We start from the raw sequence: 19,275 nt of genomic DNA on the forward strand, positions 1-19,275 counted from the left end.
ACACTTGTTGTTGTTGTTTTTTTTTTAAATGTTGAGAACCCTTGGCTTAAATAACTTCAAGTTTAGGAGGGTAGAGAGTTCAGTCATTTCCCAAGCTCTACTTACCTCAAATGGTGGTTGTGAAGAAAAAATGTAGCAGTTTGGAGGAAGGGTGATATAAACATGCAATGCAAACAAGCCAGCCATAGGCCGTAGGGCAGGGGTGGGCAATCTTGGCCCTCCAGCTGATGTTGAACTACAACTCAGGAAATGCAAAACACTAAATTGTGGCTGGGGATGATGGGAGATGATAGTTCAGCAGCTGGAGGGTTAAGTTTGCTCACTCCTGCCCTAGGCCCTGAGAAGCAGATAAGGAATAATTCCACTCTCTCCCAATGAGAAGTTGTTTGTGCAGTGGAGAAAGGAGGACTTTCTTGTTCAAGCACAACTCAGTGGAGGGAGTATTTATACAGGTGGGCCTATATCCAGACTAAGAATTGCACACAGGTAATGCTGCTGTGTGCGCATAAAGGTGAGGGGCTATATTTGGCAATGCCCAGTTTTTCCGCAGCAGCCCCCTGTACCACCTGAGAATATGCCCCTGAGGGCTGTGGGACCCTCAGGGATGCATTTTCAGGAGGCATAAATGACTATAGAGGGAAGGGGGAGATAGCTGAAAATTGCTTTTTCCTTCCGTGTACATGTGAAAACATTTGTATGTGCAGTTTTTAGTTTGCATGTGGCCCAGCATTTTTAGCATACAAAGCCCTTTGTTTCTTGGTAATCCTTACGACTTTGTAAGGTATGTCGTTAAAACTCTCATTAATGATGGGTGGGGTAGGGTGGAGTTGAATGAAAATGGTTTGCCAAAGGCAAGCTATGAGTTGGTGGCTGAGAATTTAATGGGGGACTTCCCAACTTGTGCTCTTAGCCACTGTATCATAAAGATAAAGTTTTGCTGATGAGTTGGTGTTGACTCCTGGTGACCACAGGGCCATGTCGTTTTCTTTGGTGGAATACAGGAGGGGTTTACCATTGCCATCTCCCATGCAGTCTGAGATGATGCCTTTCAGCATCTTCCTATATTGCTGCTGCCCGATAGAGGTGTTTCCCATAGAACCTCTTGTTCTCTAGGCAAGTTACTTCCCCGCTGCGCCATTAGGTATCATACCAAATCTGTATTCTACAGGAATCTGAGACCAAGGCTAAAATATGCCAAATTTTTGATGCTGATATCGGAATGCTTAGTTTTTCCAGTTCTGCCACTGCCTTAAGAAGGGTTGTTAACTGTTGTAATGTGATTGTGAAGCTCTTCACCTCTTGCATTGTAATTAAACCCAGTAAGCAAAGACAAATATAAGTGACATGACTGTAACCCCTTCCTATTCATTTTTTTAAGCATTTCTGAGGCATCAGCAAATGCACGCTAAAATGAAATTTTGATTTGATATTTGTTCTTTACTGAAGTCTTTGAGCAGCACATCTTTATTTATGAAACTTGAAATGGGTCTGCTTGTAGCTATTAGTACTTTGTTTAGTTGCCAAATGGCCCTGAAGGACACAGGCATTTCCTAATGAGAAAATTTGTATGGTAGAATAAGGCTGTTGCCATCTGCTGTACAGAAGCAAAATTGCTAATTGCAATTATATTTATTGCTTTCCATTTGGAAAACTGTTGTAAATGGCTCTAAACCTTTTAATGTGTAGTACAATGCCATACTGACCTAACAGTTGTACCTCTGTAAAGTAGGAGTGACTGTTTAAGAAAGGCATTGCTTTAAGTTGCCTACATTTGTGTCCAATTATTAGTCCAATTTCACAAAGTATAAACTTATTTTTCACTTGATTGTCCTAGGTGATATTTTTTGACCTCATCCAGGTATGGGATAATGGAAAATGTTTACGTATCAGCATTCAGTTTATTTTCTGTACTGAAATATTGCTCCTTTTATTATTTAATTAATTAACATATTTTTATACCGCCCAAAACTTAGTCTCAGAACTTGCGTCTCAAAACCACCCCAAACGTTTAGTCTTATAATTGTAAAAAAAAAATTTAAAATGTACACTCTGTAATTTCTGATTACAATTATAAAGTGCTGGTTATGACTTTTTAAAGCCGTATATGGCATGGGGCAAGTTAGGACTGGTTCTGTCTGTATGAACTGTTTATGTCCATGTGATTGGCATGTCAGGTCTTACTCTCTGGCTTACCACATACATACATATGATTGGCAGGAAACCGAGACTGGTCCTTTTCTGTGGTCATGCTGCAGTTGTAGAATTCCTTGCCTGACAAATTATGTCAAGCCTCCACAGTCAGTGGCTAGCATCCAGTGCAGTGCTAGCTCAAGCAAGAGTTGATAGAATTTCCACCTTCATCATGGCCTCCTGCGGACCCTTGAGCCTGCCAAAAAGCCATTCTCGAGGGCCAAGGTTCAGTGTGGGTGGCTGTAGTGGAAGGTGGAAACCAGTAAGTGTGGAGGTGACTCCATCCAGTTTCCAGGGTCATCTTCCTCCCCTTACAGCCATCTTGACCCTTAAGAATTGATTTTTGGGAGGCTTATGGTGCTGCAGGAGACTGCGACCATGGTGAAAATTGCTTGCACTAACTCTTACTTGCACTAGCATCACTCTGGATGCCAGCCTTTGTTTTTAAGTGGTCCTCAAGGTTAGCGTGTTCTACCTGGCTTTTTTCTAATCTTGGCTTTTAATGGCTTTTGCTGATTTTATATATACTTTTAACTTACTGCTGGTGCTTTTGAATGCTTTTGTTCTGCTTTGATTGGTTGTTTTGTACCTTTTTTGTAACATTACTTTTTTGTTTTTAATGTTTCTCTTTTTATTTTACATTTCTAGACCACCCTTTGTCCGGAGACCCCAGGCAATTGTTTTCTTAGTTTTTTCTTTTTGTGAGTGGCATCTCTGTATGTATATTAGGGTTGAGAAGTGAAGGTTAGTAAAGTGAAAGTTCATAGCTTGGAGAATGTTGAATAGCAGAATAGTGCTAGCAGCTGGCACTGAACAATAGTTATGGATTTCAAATAAGTTGACTTGCTTTCTTTTGGTGTGTGTATGTGTTGGCGTAGGCTACTGTTAATGTTTTATGGCTAAAATAATGGAGTTGAAGTTAAAAAAAAGCTCCAGTTTGAACCAGCATCCTGGATGGCTTCAGATATTCAAACAAGCAGTAGCAAGAGTAAGTATGAACATCTTGCACTTCCTGTGTAACTTAGCACTCTTATATCACAACATGGGGGAGATGCACAAGTCTCTGCTTGGCCGACTGTACAGAAGGTGTGACACGGCACTTCCTCTGCTGCCTTCAGTTAGAATGTCTGAAGCTGTTGTAAATTCTGACCTCTACAGAAGTCAGGGACGGTATTCCTAGTCTGACATCTCTTCAGTGTCATGGAAGGAGGCCAAAGGCCTAGGCAATCATTTTCTGTCCTCAGAGATGAATGGAGTCACTCTTAATTCCATGACTTCATTTGGCAATTAAAATGGTTTCCTGTTGAGCAAAAATGCTTTACTAAGTAGATTTTCTTTCCTTAAATAAAGGTCAAGAAAGGTATCTTGTAGAGCCACTTCCTTTTCTGAAGCAGAGCAACAGCTGAGCAGATGTTTGCTTCACTACTGTGTGCAGTCTCTGAACAGTAACAGTGAAGGGAAACCTGACAGCTAAGGCAATAGTTTGGCTGAACTGGAGAGAAAGATGAGAACAGCACTAAGTGACACTGGAACACGCTATTTGCTTCTTTAAGATGATACCATAAACTGCTGTTCACTCCTGGGAAGCTTTGTTTGCTTTCTCAAATGATTACATCTGGGGACTCTTTGCATTCACTTTTCCTCCAATATTTTCCACAATTACATTTCTGTGAACATGTGTTGTGACAATGTTACAATCTGAAGAGAGCTCTTATGCGGAAGAATGTGTGCTCATTTCATATTTGTTTTTTTAAAAGAATAATTCCCTGATGGGAAGGATGTGTTGCATGTGCATGAATTGTCCCCTTTGCTAAGCAGGGTCTACTCTGGTTTGCATTTGAATGGGAGACTACGTGTGAGCACTGTCAGATATTCTTCTTAGGGGATGGGGCCACTCTAGGAAGAGCACCTGCATGCTGGTATGGAGAAGATTCCAAGTTCCCTCCCTGGCATCTCCAAGAAAGGTCTGGGAGAGACTCCTGCCTGCAACCACTGTCAGTCTGTATAGACAATACAGAGCTGGATGGACCAGTGGTCTGACTTGGTATAAGGCAGCTGAAGGCAGCTTCCTATGCTCCTATGTGTGGTCCTCAAATGAAAATGTTGCATTTACCTTTCTGTAAATAGGACTTTTACTATAGTATTTGGTGAGAAATGGAAATAAATGCTACTACTGGGAGACTAATTACTCCCCAGTACTTATAAGTAACACTGTCCTGCAGACGGTTCAATGTGTATTTTATCCTCAATCGAAGGGCATTATTATGCTTTTATTTCCTCTTTTTCTGGACAAATCTCATGTTTTACCATGTGTGCTGAGATTATTTCATTTCATTTGTATACTGAAGCTGTGCTTTTTTCAATACACAGTCATGAAAGTAACAGTAGTAGTCTCACATCATCCCAGAATCTCCTTGAATCCTCACTAATTTATCTATGTGTAGTCATGAATCCACGTAGTTGGAGAAAAATGGCTGCTATGTATGAATGAACAAAAACACTAAATACTAGGCCTATTCATAATCGTGAACTTTGGATTGGATCCATATCTGATCCAAAACCACAGATTTCGATTTTGGGTCATTTGGATACTTCTGAATGTCAGTATTGTTTTCAGGAAATCTGATTTCCTTTTGGAAATCCAAAGATTTGCAGTAAAAATCCCCATAGAAGTTTGTGGGGGTGGGAGGGAGAATCACCTTCTTTGCCAATTGGCTGGTGCAGGGAGCTTTGAAATTTGGCAGACAAGTAGGTAAGGATGGCAGGACTATGTGTTTTATTTAAATAAAATATGTCCATCTGTAGATTTTTAGTGCTTTTTTAGAAACAGAATTGTAGGAGAAAGTGATATAACATGCGAGAATCACAGGGGAAGTGATGTAACACCTGATAATCTAACACTTGATTTTCTACACTGGTAAGCAAATAGTTGGCTAAATAAATAACTAAATGGACGGGCAGACAGGCAAATAGATGGCAGAAGATGGCAATTTTTAACTGCTTTATTATTGTGAACCGCCCAGAGACACAAGTTTGGGGTGGTATAAAAGTGTAATAATAAATAAATTTTCTTCTCCGGTCGCAACCAGGGTGGGGAGGGAGGAATGCAGACTCTATTTTGTATCTCCACTGCCATTTTTTTTGCTCCGAAATCTGATTCTTCCCCGCACATTATCCCTAATTTCTCAAAATAATTTCAGATAATTCTGATCCAAAATAAGCTTCCCTATTTCAGATTGGAATTATTTCCAATATCCTTCTAAATGGCCAATATCGGTCAATTTCCAAAAATCAATATCCAAAAATGCACAGGCCTACTAAATCCTAGTTCAGATTTAACTATATCTCACTGGGACCTTTACAGGTGTCCATTAACACCTGTATTAGCAGTGTGAAGTTTGTGCACAAATTGCTCTATTTCCTGCAGCTTTTTTTTTGGAGTTCATATATTGCAGGATATTAGGTAGACTGTACTTAACTTCTGGGGCACTTCTTATTATGGGCAAAGCTTCTCTTTTGGCACGTGGTGTTTGACACATTTTTCTTGTTATAGAGGAACAATGTTTTCTTTATTGTCGTTACTATAATATTAGCTCTTTGAAGACAGAGAAGGTTATTAGGGTTTTGCAACAAAATTTGGTCACTTGTGTGAATTATAATCTAGCTAGCTAGCTTGCTTGCTTTATGTATGTATGTATGTATGTATGTACTTTCAAGTCGACGTCGACTTCTAGCGACCACATAGATTCTCTACAGGATGATCTGTCTTCAACTTGGCTTTTAAGGTGTCTCAGTGGTGCATTCATTGCTGTCGTAATCAAGTCCATCCACCTTGTTGCTGGTCATCCTCTTCTTCTCTTTCCTTCAACTTTTCCCAGTGTTCTCAGGGAGTTCTCAAGGGAGCTGGGTCTTTGCATAATGTGCATAATACTTGCAGAAGTATGATAGTTTGAGCCTGGTCATTTGTGCCTCGAGTGAAAATTCTGGATTGATTTGTTCTATGATCCATTGGTTTGTTTTCCTGGCTGTCCATGGTATCCTCAAAAGTCTTCTCCAGCACCAAAGTTCAAAAGCATAGATGCTTTTTCTGTCTTGCTTCTTCCAAGTCCAGCTTTCACATCCATAGAGTGTTCCAGGGATAACCATTGCCTGAACTAATCTTTGTAGGTATAAACACGTCACAGCATCTAAAGATCCTTTCCAAGGCCTTCATTGCAACCCTACCAAGTGCTAGTCTGCAGCGTATTTCTTGATTGCTGGATCCTTTACTGTTGATGGTTGATCCTAAAAGGCAGAAGCTATCCACCACTTCAGTGTCTTCATTATCAGTTCTGAGGCTGGTTGCTGTACCCATTGTCATTAGTTTAGTCTTCTTTATATTTAATTGTAGTCCCATTTTCTCATTGTGCTCCTTGACTTTCATTACTAGAGCTTGCAGATCATCCGCATTCTCAGCTATTAGAGTAGTGTCATCAGCGTAGCTCAAGTTATTGATGTTTCTTCCTCCAACTTTAAAACCAAGCTCATCTTCCAATCTAGCTTCACTCAGTATATGTTCAGCATATAAGTTGAATAAATAAGGAGACAGTATACAACCTTGTCTTGCTCCTTTGCCAGTCTTGAACCAGTCTGTTTCACCGTGTTTCATCTGGACTGTGGCTTCCTGCCCTGTGTTTAGTTCAATGAGATGTTCTGGGATGTCCATTTTCCTAAGGATATTCCACAACTTGACATGGTCGATGTAACTGAAGGCTTTTCTGTAGACAATAAAGCACATATTAACCTCTTTCTGACATTATTTGGCTTTCTCAGTTATCCACCATGCATCAGCAATGATGTCTCTTGTTCCTTGGCCTTTTCTGAAACCAGCTTGAACATCTGGCATTTCCCTTTCCACATAGGGCTCTAATCTGTGTTGGATGGTGTTAGACCTAATCAGGTCAATTTTATATTGAATAAGTTAGCCATATTGATTGACAAGTTAGCCATATTGCTTGACATGAGTCTGATTGCTTGAGGCAGTCTTGACCTCGATCTTGAGCGAATGCTGTCATAAAAGGTGGATTTCCAAATCCCACACAATTCATCCATCCTCCTTATGGGCCTGTCCCTAACCTCCCACGGTTGGTCTAAAATTAGACATCCTTGACCATGCCAAATTCCCTGTCCCAGCAATCTTCCATTCTGTCAGGAGCAGCCCCCATCTAAAGCTTTTGTCTAAAATTAGAGAAAGTCGGCCTGTCAGCTCAGGCAAACTTCCTCATTTTTCTATACCTCAGAACGAAAGTGCGCCAAGGTTCGGTGTTCCATTTGAAGGCGGGTCACTTGGCCCACGCCTTGTTCCTCTTTCACATCTTTTCTAGCCAATAGTATTAAATGTCAAAAGGGACAGGTTAACTGAAGGTCATGAATGGTCAAGACCCCTTCTTTATCCAATCACTATTGAGATGTAGGTGGGAAAGGTGAGGGTACTTAAAACCCTAATCTGAGGATAGAAGGGCCGGTCGGTGAAGGTAGAAGGTGAAGAGGATAGAGGAAGGAGGGGAAGGATCGATCGCCCAACTTGACACACCCGACATCTCGCAAAAAAGGAAACACCAGTTTCCTTTTGGTAAACTCAGGGGGATTGAATGAGCCACAAAGAGTGAGTGAAAGTTCTGACAATCTGCTGGATGCCAGCTCAATATTGTTTAATTGCTGTGAGGGAGAGAGAGGTGTTGTGCTTGCTACTGCGATTCATCCGAATTTTGGTAAGAAAATAAATCTGTTTTGATTAAATATAATCCCTTCATTCTCCTCGTGTCTTCTTGAGTCTTGGGATTCTTGACAGCCAGGACCATCAAAAGAGCTCACGGTCTCTGTTAGTGTGAGGATTTTTTGAGGTCCCCATTTATTCCTGGTTACAGGGGTTTTTGGGGTATCAGAAAAATCTCTTACAATGATCCTGAGTGTTATTTTGCTAGCATGTGGAATTAAGGATATTGCGCGATGCTTTGCGCAATCTGTTAAGTCTCCTTTCTTTGGTATGGGTAGGTAGACTGACCTCTTCCAGTCTGTTGGCCACTGTGTCGTTCTTCAAATTTGCTGGCATAGTTTGGTTAGAGCCTTGACTGATTCTTCTTCTGTTGCCTGCCATATTTCTGTAGCTATTCAATCAGTTTCTGTAGCCTTCTGACTTAGTAATGACCAGAGCGCTGATCTAACTTCATCTTCCTGTACTAGAGGTTCTTGCAAGTAGGGAATATCTTATAGAGTAGGGATTCTCCCCTACAGTAGGGGTCCCCAGATGTTATTGGACTTCAACTCCCATAATTCCCAGCTACAGTGGCCTTTGGCTGGGGATTATGGGAGTTCAGGTCCAATAATATCTGGAGACCCAACGTTGAGAATCCCTGTTCTAGAGTATCTTGGATGTTGACATCCCTGCTGTACAAATTTTCTGTATACTCCTTCCATCTCTGCTTGATCTTCTCTGATTCAGTAACTATCTGTCCTTTGGCATCTCTGAACATACCAATTTGAGGTTGGAACTAGGGATGTGCATGGAACCATGGAGGTGCAGTCCGGCACTGGGGGGTGTCTGGCTTTAAGGGCGGGTGGGTAGTACTTACCCCTCCCGCTGCTTTTCCCCCTCCGGCGCTCCACTTTGGTGCAAAGTTTTTGGGGCAGCAGAATTCCTCCCTGCCGCCCCTGCCCCCATCATTGTCCAGAAAAAGGGGAAGTTGCCGCCACACATGTGCCCGTTGCAGCGCGCGTGCGCCGCACACGTCACACGTTGCGTGTGTGACGTCATACATGCAGTGTGTGACGTATGTGGCACGCACATGCACGGTGGTGACAGGTGCACGTGTGCTGCGACGAGCGCATGCGTGGCGGCAACTTCCCCATTTTCCGGACAACAATGGGGGCAGGGGCGGCAGGGAGGAACTCGGCCGCCCCAAAAACATTGCACCAAAGTGGAGCGCCAGAGGGGGAAAAGTGGCAGGAGGGGTAAATACTACCCCCCGCCCTTAAAGTCAGACACCCACCCCCACCCCTGCCAGCCCGGCCCAATTCCGAACCGGTTCGGAGGTCTCTTACATGGCCCCGGACCAGTTCCATGCACACTCCTAGTTGGAACCTCCTTCTGAGTTCAGAGATCTTTTGGATAACTTTCCTTGTTTTTCCATGTCTGTTTCCATTCTCAAGGTCTTTACATATGTCATTGTAGTACTGCTCCTTGTCTCTTCTAACAGCTTTCTGAAATTCCCTACTAAGTTCCTTCCTGAGGTCTTTATCTTTCTTGACTTTGGCTTCTCTCCTCTTCTTGGCAATTTCCACCGCCTGTTCTGACATCCATTTTGCTTTCTTCTGTTTCTTAGTGTTTGGCAGTTTCTTTTCACAGTCGTCCTTAACAACTTCTTTGATTTCATCCCACAGTTCCTCTGGTTCCTTATCAATGAGGTTCAGAACTTCAAAGCGGTTCCTGATGTTCTCCTTGAAAATGGGGGTTATCGTGGAAACTGCATAGCTTTGTTTTTCCACATTAGCTTGACTTGGAACTTGCACATGAGCAGTTCGTGATCTGTTCCACAATTGGCCCCCAGCCACATCTTTGCTGTTCTAACTGAGCTCTTCCACCTCCTTGCACCAATAATGTAATCAGTTTGATTTCTGTGTACTCCATCTGGTGATGTCCATGTGTATAGGCACTGCTTTGGTTTTTTGAAGAATGTTTTAGCAGTGAAGAGATCATTGGCTTGGCAGAAACATGGATAGCTAGTATAGGTCATTTAAAATAATTTCTTGGAATATGACATAGGGTCACCAAAATTTTTTGTAGTTCTGATTATGCAACTTTTGTAAGGCTACTCATGGGAATTTCTGGTTCTTGGACATATTCTGCTTGGAATGAGATCACACAGCCGATTTGCTTTCATACTGATACAGGACACATAGCATACAATTTAGATAAACCGCCTTGAATGAAACATTCCAGAATGAAATATTCTAAGCAATGAGAATATATACCGTATATCCTGCTGGTGATCTTCCCAGTGGCAACTGGTTGGCTACCTTTAGAGAAAGGATGGTGGACTAGACAGATATCTGGTCTGATCTAGGAAGTACATTTCTTAAGTTTTTAAATATTCATTTCTTGTATCTTTCTGTGTACTGATGTGTGTAGTGCAACAAAAACAAATATTTATATACTGCTTTTCAACAAAAGGCTCCAAAGCGGTTTACATAGAGAAATAAGATGGATCCCTGTCCCCAAAGGGCTCACAATCTAAAAAGAAACATAAGATAGACACCAGCAACAGTCACTGGAGGTACTGTGCTGGAGGTGGATAGGGCCAGTTTCTCTCCCCTTGCTAAATAAAGAGAATCACCATATTAAAAAGGTTCCTCTTTGCCCAGTTGGCAGGGGTTAGCAATTTTATTTATATCTCTGTAAACCGCTTTGGAAACGTTTTGTTGAAAAGCGGTATATAAATATTCGTATTTGTATCTTTGGCTGAGGATTAGCATGTGGAAAGAGGAGAAGAGGAAGTACTTCTGATTATTCTGCACAGCATCACCTGATAAACTGGCCATAGATTGCTTAACTGCTGTGCCCTAAAAATGCAATTTTAAAATTACTGTCATGAAATAAGGAACAGCTCCAGCTGGAAGCCAGCAAAAGATGCTATATGCATGTGTCTACATGGAACTAGCTCTTCTCTGCAGGAAAGTGAAGCACACTTACTCTGTGTTAAATCATACTGATTTAATTTGGCATAGTACATCTCTAATTGTGGGTTGAAACTGTGCTCCTTCAGAATTAAATATAACCCTGCTTCCAGTCAAACATAACTTGGCAAAGTCACTTTTAATCCATAAGTGTTTTACTATGAGAACTTAATAAGTGCTAGCCAGTTAGTAGTAGATAATGAATTTTTAAATAGTTTCTGCACAAACAAGCCTCAAGCTGACTTTCATTATATCTTCCCTCAAACCATGATAACGAGGGATTTTGAAAGCACTCTGCAGAGTTCTGATGACTTGAGCTAGGTAAGATGAGCTGAACCAAGGAGGAGTTGCGTGCTGACCAGTGTTGGGTTTCTAGAGTGCTGATGTAACCAGTTATTTGATATAACTGTTCATTGGCATTTAGGGATGGCTAATCTGGGTAAAAGCACACTTAATAAAATCAGAGTCAAAAGAAATGGCAAGTTAATATTTTTAGGACATAGCCTAGCCCAAATTTAGCTGTCCTATGGAGGACCCCCCCCCATTTTCAGTATTTGGAGGAAATATATTCCAATTAATTAACAGATTATTTAAAAACCAAAATTATTATTTGGCTCCAGTTTAACAAAAAAAAAAATGTTTTAAATTAACTGGGTTTTGGTAGTATAAGGGTACGACTGTATAGGGAAGGTACCTGGAAACAATTCTGGTTATAATGTTATAAAACATACTACACATCAAAGGTAGGATGAGTTAAAGTGCTTCCAAATTCCAGGAATAGAAAGAATAGAAACTATATATAAATAGCAGTAATATTACTGCTTCAAAAATATTAAAACTGTATACTAAAATTAGATATTAGACATGTAACATGAAAGGTAAACTCTAACTGTATATCCTGTTGAGGAAATGATTTAATAATCTACATTATTTCTTACTGCAAAGCTTTTTAGTGTCATTCTCCTAGAGGCAAACTCCTTGAATTCCATCCTCCATGCTTCTTGGTCACATTTTCCTGGGAGTGACCAACAAAGTACTGAATGTTAAAATCTCCTTGCTTTATGCTGATATATAATTATGCTGATTGCGTATCAGCATAGAGCAGCTATTGAACCAGTTCAAAGGATCTAGCAAACTATGATTGTGAACGCAATGTGAATGAGTGCCAAACTCCCATTGTATGCCTGGTTTCAAGGGAAGAATCCTGGTTGGTTAAATCTGCATTCTGTCCAAACCTGCAAACTGTGGCTTACATGCCAGGATATGAAACCAATATTGGAGCATGGTTTTATATTCTGGTTTGTAAGCCACAGTTCCCTAGTTCGGATAACATGTAGTTTAACTAATCTGGATGTGTGTGTCACACGCCTATGCCAAAAAGAGAAGGAAAGGGGAGGAGGGAGTGGGTGGGCTCATTTCTTGTTTTTGTCATGTTCATGACTCAACAGATGTGGTTTGTTGGAATCTTTGCACCCACCCATTCTATTGCTAACTAATATTGATTAGACTCTCTTCACATGTCCTTTTTGTGCATTTTATCAACTTGAATGTTTCTGTTGGTATGAATAGCAGAGCATTACTGAAAAATTAGCATCTTCTTTTCTTAATTGCAATAGCAACAGAATAGCTGATTTATTACTTTTTTTAAAATATGGGGCATAATAGAACCCTCCCTTTTTTTAAAAGTCACAAATCTTTCCGAGTTGCAAACAGACCTTTCCACCCCAACACTTTTCACCTTATCTTTACAGCAGCAACAGCAACATAATGCTGTTGTTGTCTTAAATTCACACCACAATTTAATATTGTTTGGCTGACTGTAATACCCTGTTGGTGGAAATGTGTGCAAGCACGCATGCACACATGAACAAAATGGAAGCAAGGTATGAAGCAACCCCAGGTGAGAGGATGTGGGTGGAGAGGTGGAGTGGCTGTGGTCTATAAGAATACCATTTTCCTTACCAGGATCCCTGTCAGGGAATTGGCCTATATCTAATGTGTGTACCTAAGTCTAGGGACCAAGGATTGATTGGGACCTTTGTTGGTGTACTAATCACCCCGCTGCCCAAAGGAGTCCCTAACTGAGTTGGTGGTCCTGGTTGCGGAGTTGGCATTGGAATGGCCCTGGTTGTTGGGGAATTTTACTGTTCATTTTGGGCCTGGGTTTTCAGGAGTTCATAGTGCTCTGATGAGGGTGGTATTCCATGGGTGAGGACTTCTGTCCTCTCCCCATTGTCGTGGATGGATCGCCATCTGGTTAAGGTAGAACTTGCAACCACAACCCACCTCTGCAGGGATGAAGGACCCATTCGGTTGGTCTGCCCAAGAAGGTTATTGGAGCCAGTGATTCCAAGAAGCCTTGGAAGGGTGTCAAATTAGCTCTGCTAGTGTTTCTGTCGATGCTCTGGTGCAAATATGGAATAATGAACTCATTAGAGCGGTAGACACAATTGTTCCTAAGTGTCCTCTCTGACCTGCTTCAAAATAAGCCCTGTGGTACTTGGAAGAACTACAGGAGCAGAAGTGGCAAGGTAGTAGACTAGAGCACAAGTGGAGGAAGACTCGACGCGAACCTGACAGATTGCAACACAGAGCGGACCATCTGGAGAGGTCCAGTTAGATTGCCACCGACTTGTTTGGTGGCGACTCGTGACCGGGCCTTCTCTGTGGCTGCTCTGAGCTCTGGCATACTCTCCATCTTGGAATAAGAGCCTCTGCTTGCTTTTAGGAAGAACCTCAAGACCTACCTGTTTTCTCAAGGCTTTTAACTGAAATTTTAAATATTTAATGTTTCTGTCTTTTGAGATTGTTTCTTACTTGTTTTGTGAATTTTAACTGTTTTATATTGTTTTACATTCATTATGTTTTGACTTTGTACATCGCCTAGAGATGTCTATATCAGGTGGCATAGAAATGATTGATGAATACATAAAAATTGTTCGGCTGATCCTAACACCCTGTTGGTGGAAACTGGAGAAAAAAACCACGTTTCTGCAAGCATGCATGCACACACAAACACAATGGAGGCAAGGTATGAAACAACCTCATAAAAATTAGCCCCTTCATTGTAGGAAAATAAATTGAGTATGAAGTGGCACAGGTCAGAGTGGGAAAAGGTTTTACATACCTTGTTCAGGTCAGTGGTGAACTCAAATTCATAGAAAGATCATTGATTTCAGCTGACGAGGGTTGCATCCATTTGGGGCTGAGGAGGAGGAGATGGCATGTGGGATCCTGAGTCCTGCAGTCTTTGCTTGCTTGTAAGTCCGTAAATTAGTGATAGGAAAGGAGGATTTTTTTTAAAAAAAAATCATTTATTACAGCTTTAGCCAGTTAGTTGGTACAACTGAAGTTTGCATTCCAGAATGTGATTCTGATTCCTTTTCTGCCAGAATAATGAATGGTTGAATATTAAAAGTAAAGTAAAGTGTGCTGTCAAGTCGATCTTGACTCCTGCTGCCCACAGAGTCCTGTGGTTGTCTTTGGTAGAATACAGGAGGGGTTTACTGTTGCCATCTCCCGTGCAGTATGAGATGATGCCTTTCAGCATTTTCCTATATCACTGCTGCCCAATATCGTACCAGCGGGGATTTGAACTGGCAACCTTCTGCTTGTTAGTTGAGCATTTCTCCACTGAGCCACTGAATATTAAAGGTATGCTGAATTGCAATACCAGAAGTTCAGTATGCTTTTCCTTCATCCCTTTTAAAATTTTACTCTAATGTCCAACTTTGTTTTCCTGTTTATATTCTTCAGCTGGGGTGTTGAAATTCTTTAAATACTAATACTTGAAAGAGATATGGTTATAACTTTAGTACCAAATAGAGTACATCTTCACAGCCTGATTCTGCATTTTGTTTGGACTGTGGCTGTACAAGTCTTCATGTATTGTGTGAGTGATTCTTATTCTTATATTTGTAGATGTATTGTACAAGCAAAAAGAAGTTGAGAACTGTGCTAGCATATCTGTTTGGCGATTGGCAGACATCTTGCATGGAGATTGACAGACTGTAATGTCTTTATGAATGTTCTGGTTTTGAAAAATGAACCAGACATGGACAGTCCTCTAAATTGGGGAAAGTAAGAAGTAGGGTCCCCCAAGGATTTGTACTGGGACCAGTGCTCTTTAACTTATTCACAAATGATCTAGAAGTTGGGGTAAGCAATGAGGTGGCCAAATTTGCAGATGACACCAAACTGTTTAGGGTAGTGAAATCCAAAAGAGATTGCGAGAAGTTCCAAAAGGATCTCTCCAAACCAGGGGAGTGGACAACAAAATGACGAAGTGGTTCACTGTTAGCAAGTGTAAAGTGATGTGTATTGGGGCAAAAACCTCTAATTTCAAATATACATGGATGTGGACTGAGCTCACTGACTGACTTGGAGAGGGATCTTGGGGTCATGGTGGACAGCTCATGGAAAGTGTTGACTCAATGTGCAGAAGCTGTGAAAAAGGCCAATTCAATGCGTGGAATAAATAGGAAGGGGTTTGAAAATAGAACTGCTAATATTATAATGCTCTTCTACAAAACTAAGGTAGGCGGCCACATTGAGAGTATTGCGTACAGTTCTGGTCACCATATTTTTATTATTATTTATTCGATTTCTATACCGCCCTTCCAAAAATGGCTCAGGGCAGTTTACACAGAGAGATAATAAATAAATAAGATGGATCTCTGTCCCCAAAAGGCTCACAATCTAAAAAGAAAGATAAGATAGACACCAGGAACAGTCACTGGAGGTACTGTGCTGGGATCTTAAGGAGGGCATTGCAGCACTGGAAAAGATACAGAAGAGGGCAACCAACATGATCAGGGGCCTAGAGCACCTTCCTTATGAGGCAAAGCTACAACACTTGGGGGTTTATAGTTTAGGAAAAAGACGAATGAGGGGAGACATGATCGAGGCCTATAATATCATGCATGGTGTGGAGAAAGTTTGATGGAGATAGATTTTTCTCCCTCTTGCATAACACTAGAACCAGGAGTCATCCCATGAAACTGATTGCCAAGAAATTTAGAACCAACAAAAGGAAGTACTTTTCCACACAATGCATAATTTATGGAATTCTCTGCCTCAAGATGTGGTGACAGTCAACAGCCTGGATGACTTTAAGAGGGGTTTAGATAAATTCATCAATAGATGGTTACTAGTTTAAGGGCTATAGGCCACCTCCAGCTTCCAAGACAAGATTCCTCTAAATACCAGTTGCAGGGGAGTAACAGTAGGAGAGAGGGCATGCCCTCAGCTCTTGCCTGTGGGCTTCCCAGAGGCATCTGGTGGGCTACTGTGAAACAGGATATTGGACTAGGTAGGCCTTGGGCCTGATCCAGCAGGACTTTTCTTATGTTCTTATGACTGATTCCTTTGCAAACTTGCTCCATTTGGTATTTTCCTTATTATTTAAATCTTACTAAAGTTTATTCACTAATGTATCCTTCCCAGTTTCTGGCCCTATTAATTGTAAGGCTTAGTACAGTAACCATTATTTAGTGGCTGTAGATTTAACATTGTCTTCTGCTTTAAATTTGCCTCATCTTGATATTTTTTTAAACAAAATTGTTATTACTTATGTAATCTTAAATTCAATTTTTCTCTTTCAGATCTGTTTTCTTCTGTTTGCTATTCTGTATATTGTTTCCTACTTCATTATCAGGCGATATAAGAGGAAAGCAGGTAAATGTTTTAACGCTCAGATCTTGATTCTAATAGAAATGGGAGGAAACAGATGAGACACTACTGATGATATGTTAGTGGATGGGGCATACTGCCAAAGTGTCAATAGTTTGTATTGAGTGTAGTGGAGATGAAAAGAAGGATTGTACAAGCACATGGTGCTTATCCATTTGTGAAATAACTGGTTACTATACTTAAATTTGGCCTGTTCACAACTCCACTTTGCTGCCTTTTCCCAACTTGTTCTGGTATTATGATTTTTTTTAACCTTCAGTAAATGGACTTTTTGGACAACCTGGCTTGAAACTTGCATCTTTCAGTGTTCACATCTTCATAAAAGTGTGTTAATTGAATGTCAACTTATGTTTATTCATAGGAGATAAGTTCCTCTCTCCAGGTGAAGGCAGGGGTAAAGCCATTTTCTGAGATTTCTTACTGGAGCTCCAAGATAAGTGGGTTGTGAATCATGATCAGCAACTCCTTTGCACCTGGCCCTTTCAACTGTCCCTATACTGCCTTTCAGGCGAAGTCATAAGAGTTGAGCTGGAGGGCCCATGGTGTGCTTGACTGCTTTTCAGAAAGTAGGACTCTTGGCTTTAACTGCACATCTTGATCCGTCTAAGTGATCATTGCTTCCAGAGGTTCAGCTACAGACTTTACCAGTATCTGAATCTAGGCCTGACCTTAGCATCTAGGATCTTCACCAAAGCCCCTGTTTCTCCTTCTGAGAAGGCAAGTGTGCACATCTAATCGATGTGGATAACCAGCTGATCAAATCACATGCCCTGGAATGAAAGACTTCCCATATGTACATCCAAGTAGGAAATCATTGAGTCAGGTCAGAAGCAGGCTAGTGGTCTGAGAGTGACTTCCCATGGATGTTAACATTTGCCTTTCAATCTCCAATTTTTAGCTGGAATATTTGTAGCTGAGGTTGAAGGAAAGGGCCTTGATGATAAAAAGTTCAATGTCTTGGAAAGAAGCCATGGATCCTCATTTGAAAGGGCCATAAAACTCAGGGGCATTTGGGCCATATGGATACAGTGATTATGTATACTTTGATCTCTGATCATGGAGAGTAGAGAAAAGAGCAGTAAGGTATAGAGAAGACCTTGAGGGACCTTTATTTGCAGAGTTTCCAACAGAATCGTCCTGATCTGAGGTGCTCACTTCGGCAGCACTTAGACTAAAGGTGGAAAGATACTGTTCTGAGTCTAGTTCACTGTTTTATATCTGCCTGTTTGTACTGGTGGCAGAGCATTCCACATTGGCACCCTAACAACATTTTATCTGATGTAACAAGATAAACATTTACCCCATCTCATGTCTTCATCTAGCTCAGCCAGTCCATTTCTCCATTGAGCGATCTCATCAGCTATTCTTAGGTGATGGAATTTAAATGTTTTCCCACAGTTTGAGGAGGTCATCCTGCAAATCTATGGGTTGTGTACTGAGCATGCTCTGAAGACAGGACCTATTTTTGAACTATAGGCATACTTAACTTCCTGCCTGGAAAGCGGCAAATCCCCAGTTCCGGTCCTGTCTTGCTCCAGTGCATAGGACAGCGAAGGGGCTTTTGATTTCCTTCGCTTTTCCTTAAGGCTAGCACATTGTGCCAGGGTGGGAAGGAAGTCAATTTATTTCCTTTTTCTATACTTACAAATTATTATTTTATTTTCTAAAGTTGGATTAATTGGCTATATTCTTTTTCATTTTTGTTTTCCTTTGTTTCTTTGGGAGTTCTGTTGGTGTGCTTTGCACATGTTGCTTAACTATGCTGTGTTCTCACTCTGGAGCCATGCTGGAGGGCTCCCTTTCTGAAGGCCCCCACTTGGAAGCTTGAGGCTGGTCCAGGAGTAAAGAACCCAACTTGAGTTCAGATTGGCCAGTCTTCGTATCACCCCGCCGGGGGCGCTTTGCACAGACTCCCCTGGCTGCCCACAGCAACACCGTGGAGAAATCTTAAAAAGTCTGCCAAAATAGAGGAACCAGTGAAGGGAGGCGGGCTCCTTGCTCACAAATGCTTGGTCCCAGCCAGCACCGTTCAACTTAGTGAGCACCTTCTTTTGCAAATGGTTTGCAAGGAGTGTCCTCCCCACTGCTTGCCTCCCTCAGTGGAAGAGCTTGCCCAGCCGCCTCCCAGATCCAGCTCTCATCGGGACCTGCAGCATCTGCCGCCTGTGCAGAACACACTGGAGGAGCAGGCTCAGCCTCTTTCAACATAGGCTTGCCTCAGGACCCTCCGCCAGCACCCCCTCTTCCGACGGAGGGGGATGGCAAAGTGTGCCCCTATGTCGTGCCCAGACTCTCCCCCCGTATCCAACTATACCAATGGAGCAGTCAGCGGGGCCCAGCGTGCCAGTGGAGGTCATGAGTAAGGTTCCCTTGCCAATCAAGAACCCCTTCCCTCCGGATGTCTCTGCATGAGTGAAATATTTTATCGTTTGCCAACGCAGCACGTTAATCAAGCCTCGGCCATCTGTCCTAGTGGTCCCAGCTCCCTGCATCTTCTGCCCCACTCCTCCCCAGGGCCCCTGTCTGTGCCTCCTGGTCTTTCTTTCCCACCTCCAGCCCTAGCAGGCGGGCTATTCCAATTAATGAAAGGGGGCACTTCCAACCACGCCCCAGGAGCTCCCGATACAAGAAGAGGGCCAGATTCCTCTCCTCTTCTTCTTCTGAGGAAGTGCCTAATACCAA

At 41.8% G+C, this 19,275-nt stretch overlaps 1 protein-coding gene across 2 annotated transcripts in view; it reads left to right on the top strand.

Moving 5' to 3' along the window:
* Nucleotides 1-19,275, top strand: part of LMBR1 (limb development membrane protein 1) — a 110,470-nt gene that overhangs the window by 12,141 nt on the left and 79,054 nt on the right. For both annotated transcript variants that reach the window (XM_053259127.1, XM_053259126.1), the window contains exon 2: nt 16,506-16,578. In XM_053259127.1, the coding sequence (XP_053115102.1) occupies nt 16,506-16,578 (73 nt within the window). The remainder of the gene's footprint in view (nt 1-16,505; nt 16,579-19,275) is intronic.

This window comes from Hemicordylus capensis, chromosome 6, assembly GCF_027244095.1.
Source record: "Hemicordylus capensis ecotype Gifberg chromosome 6, rHemCap1.1.pri, whole genome shotgun sequence".
NCBI classification, from domain to species: domain Eukaryota; kingdom Metazoa; phylum Chordata; class Lepidosauria; order Squamata; family Cordylidae; genus Hemicordylus; species Hemicordylus capensis.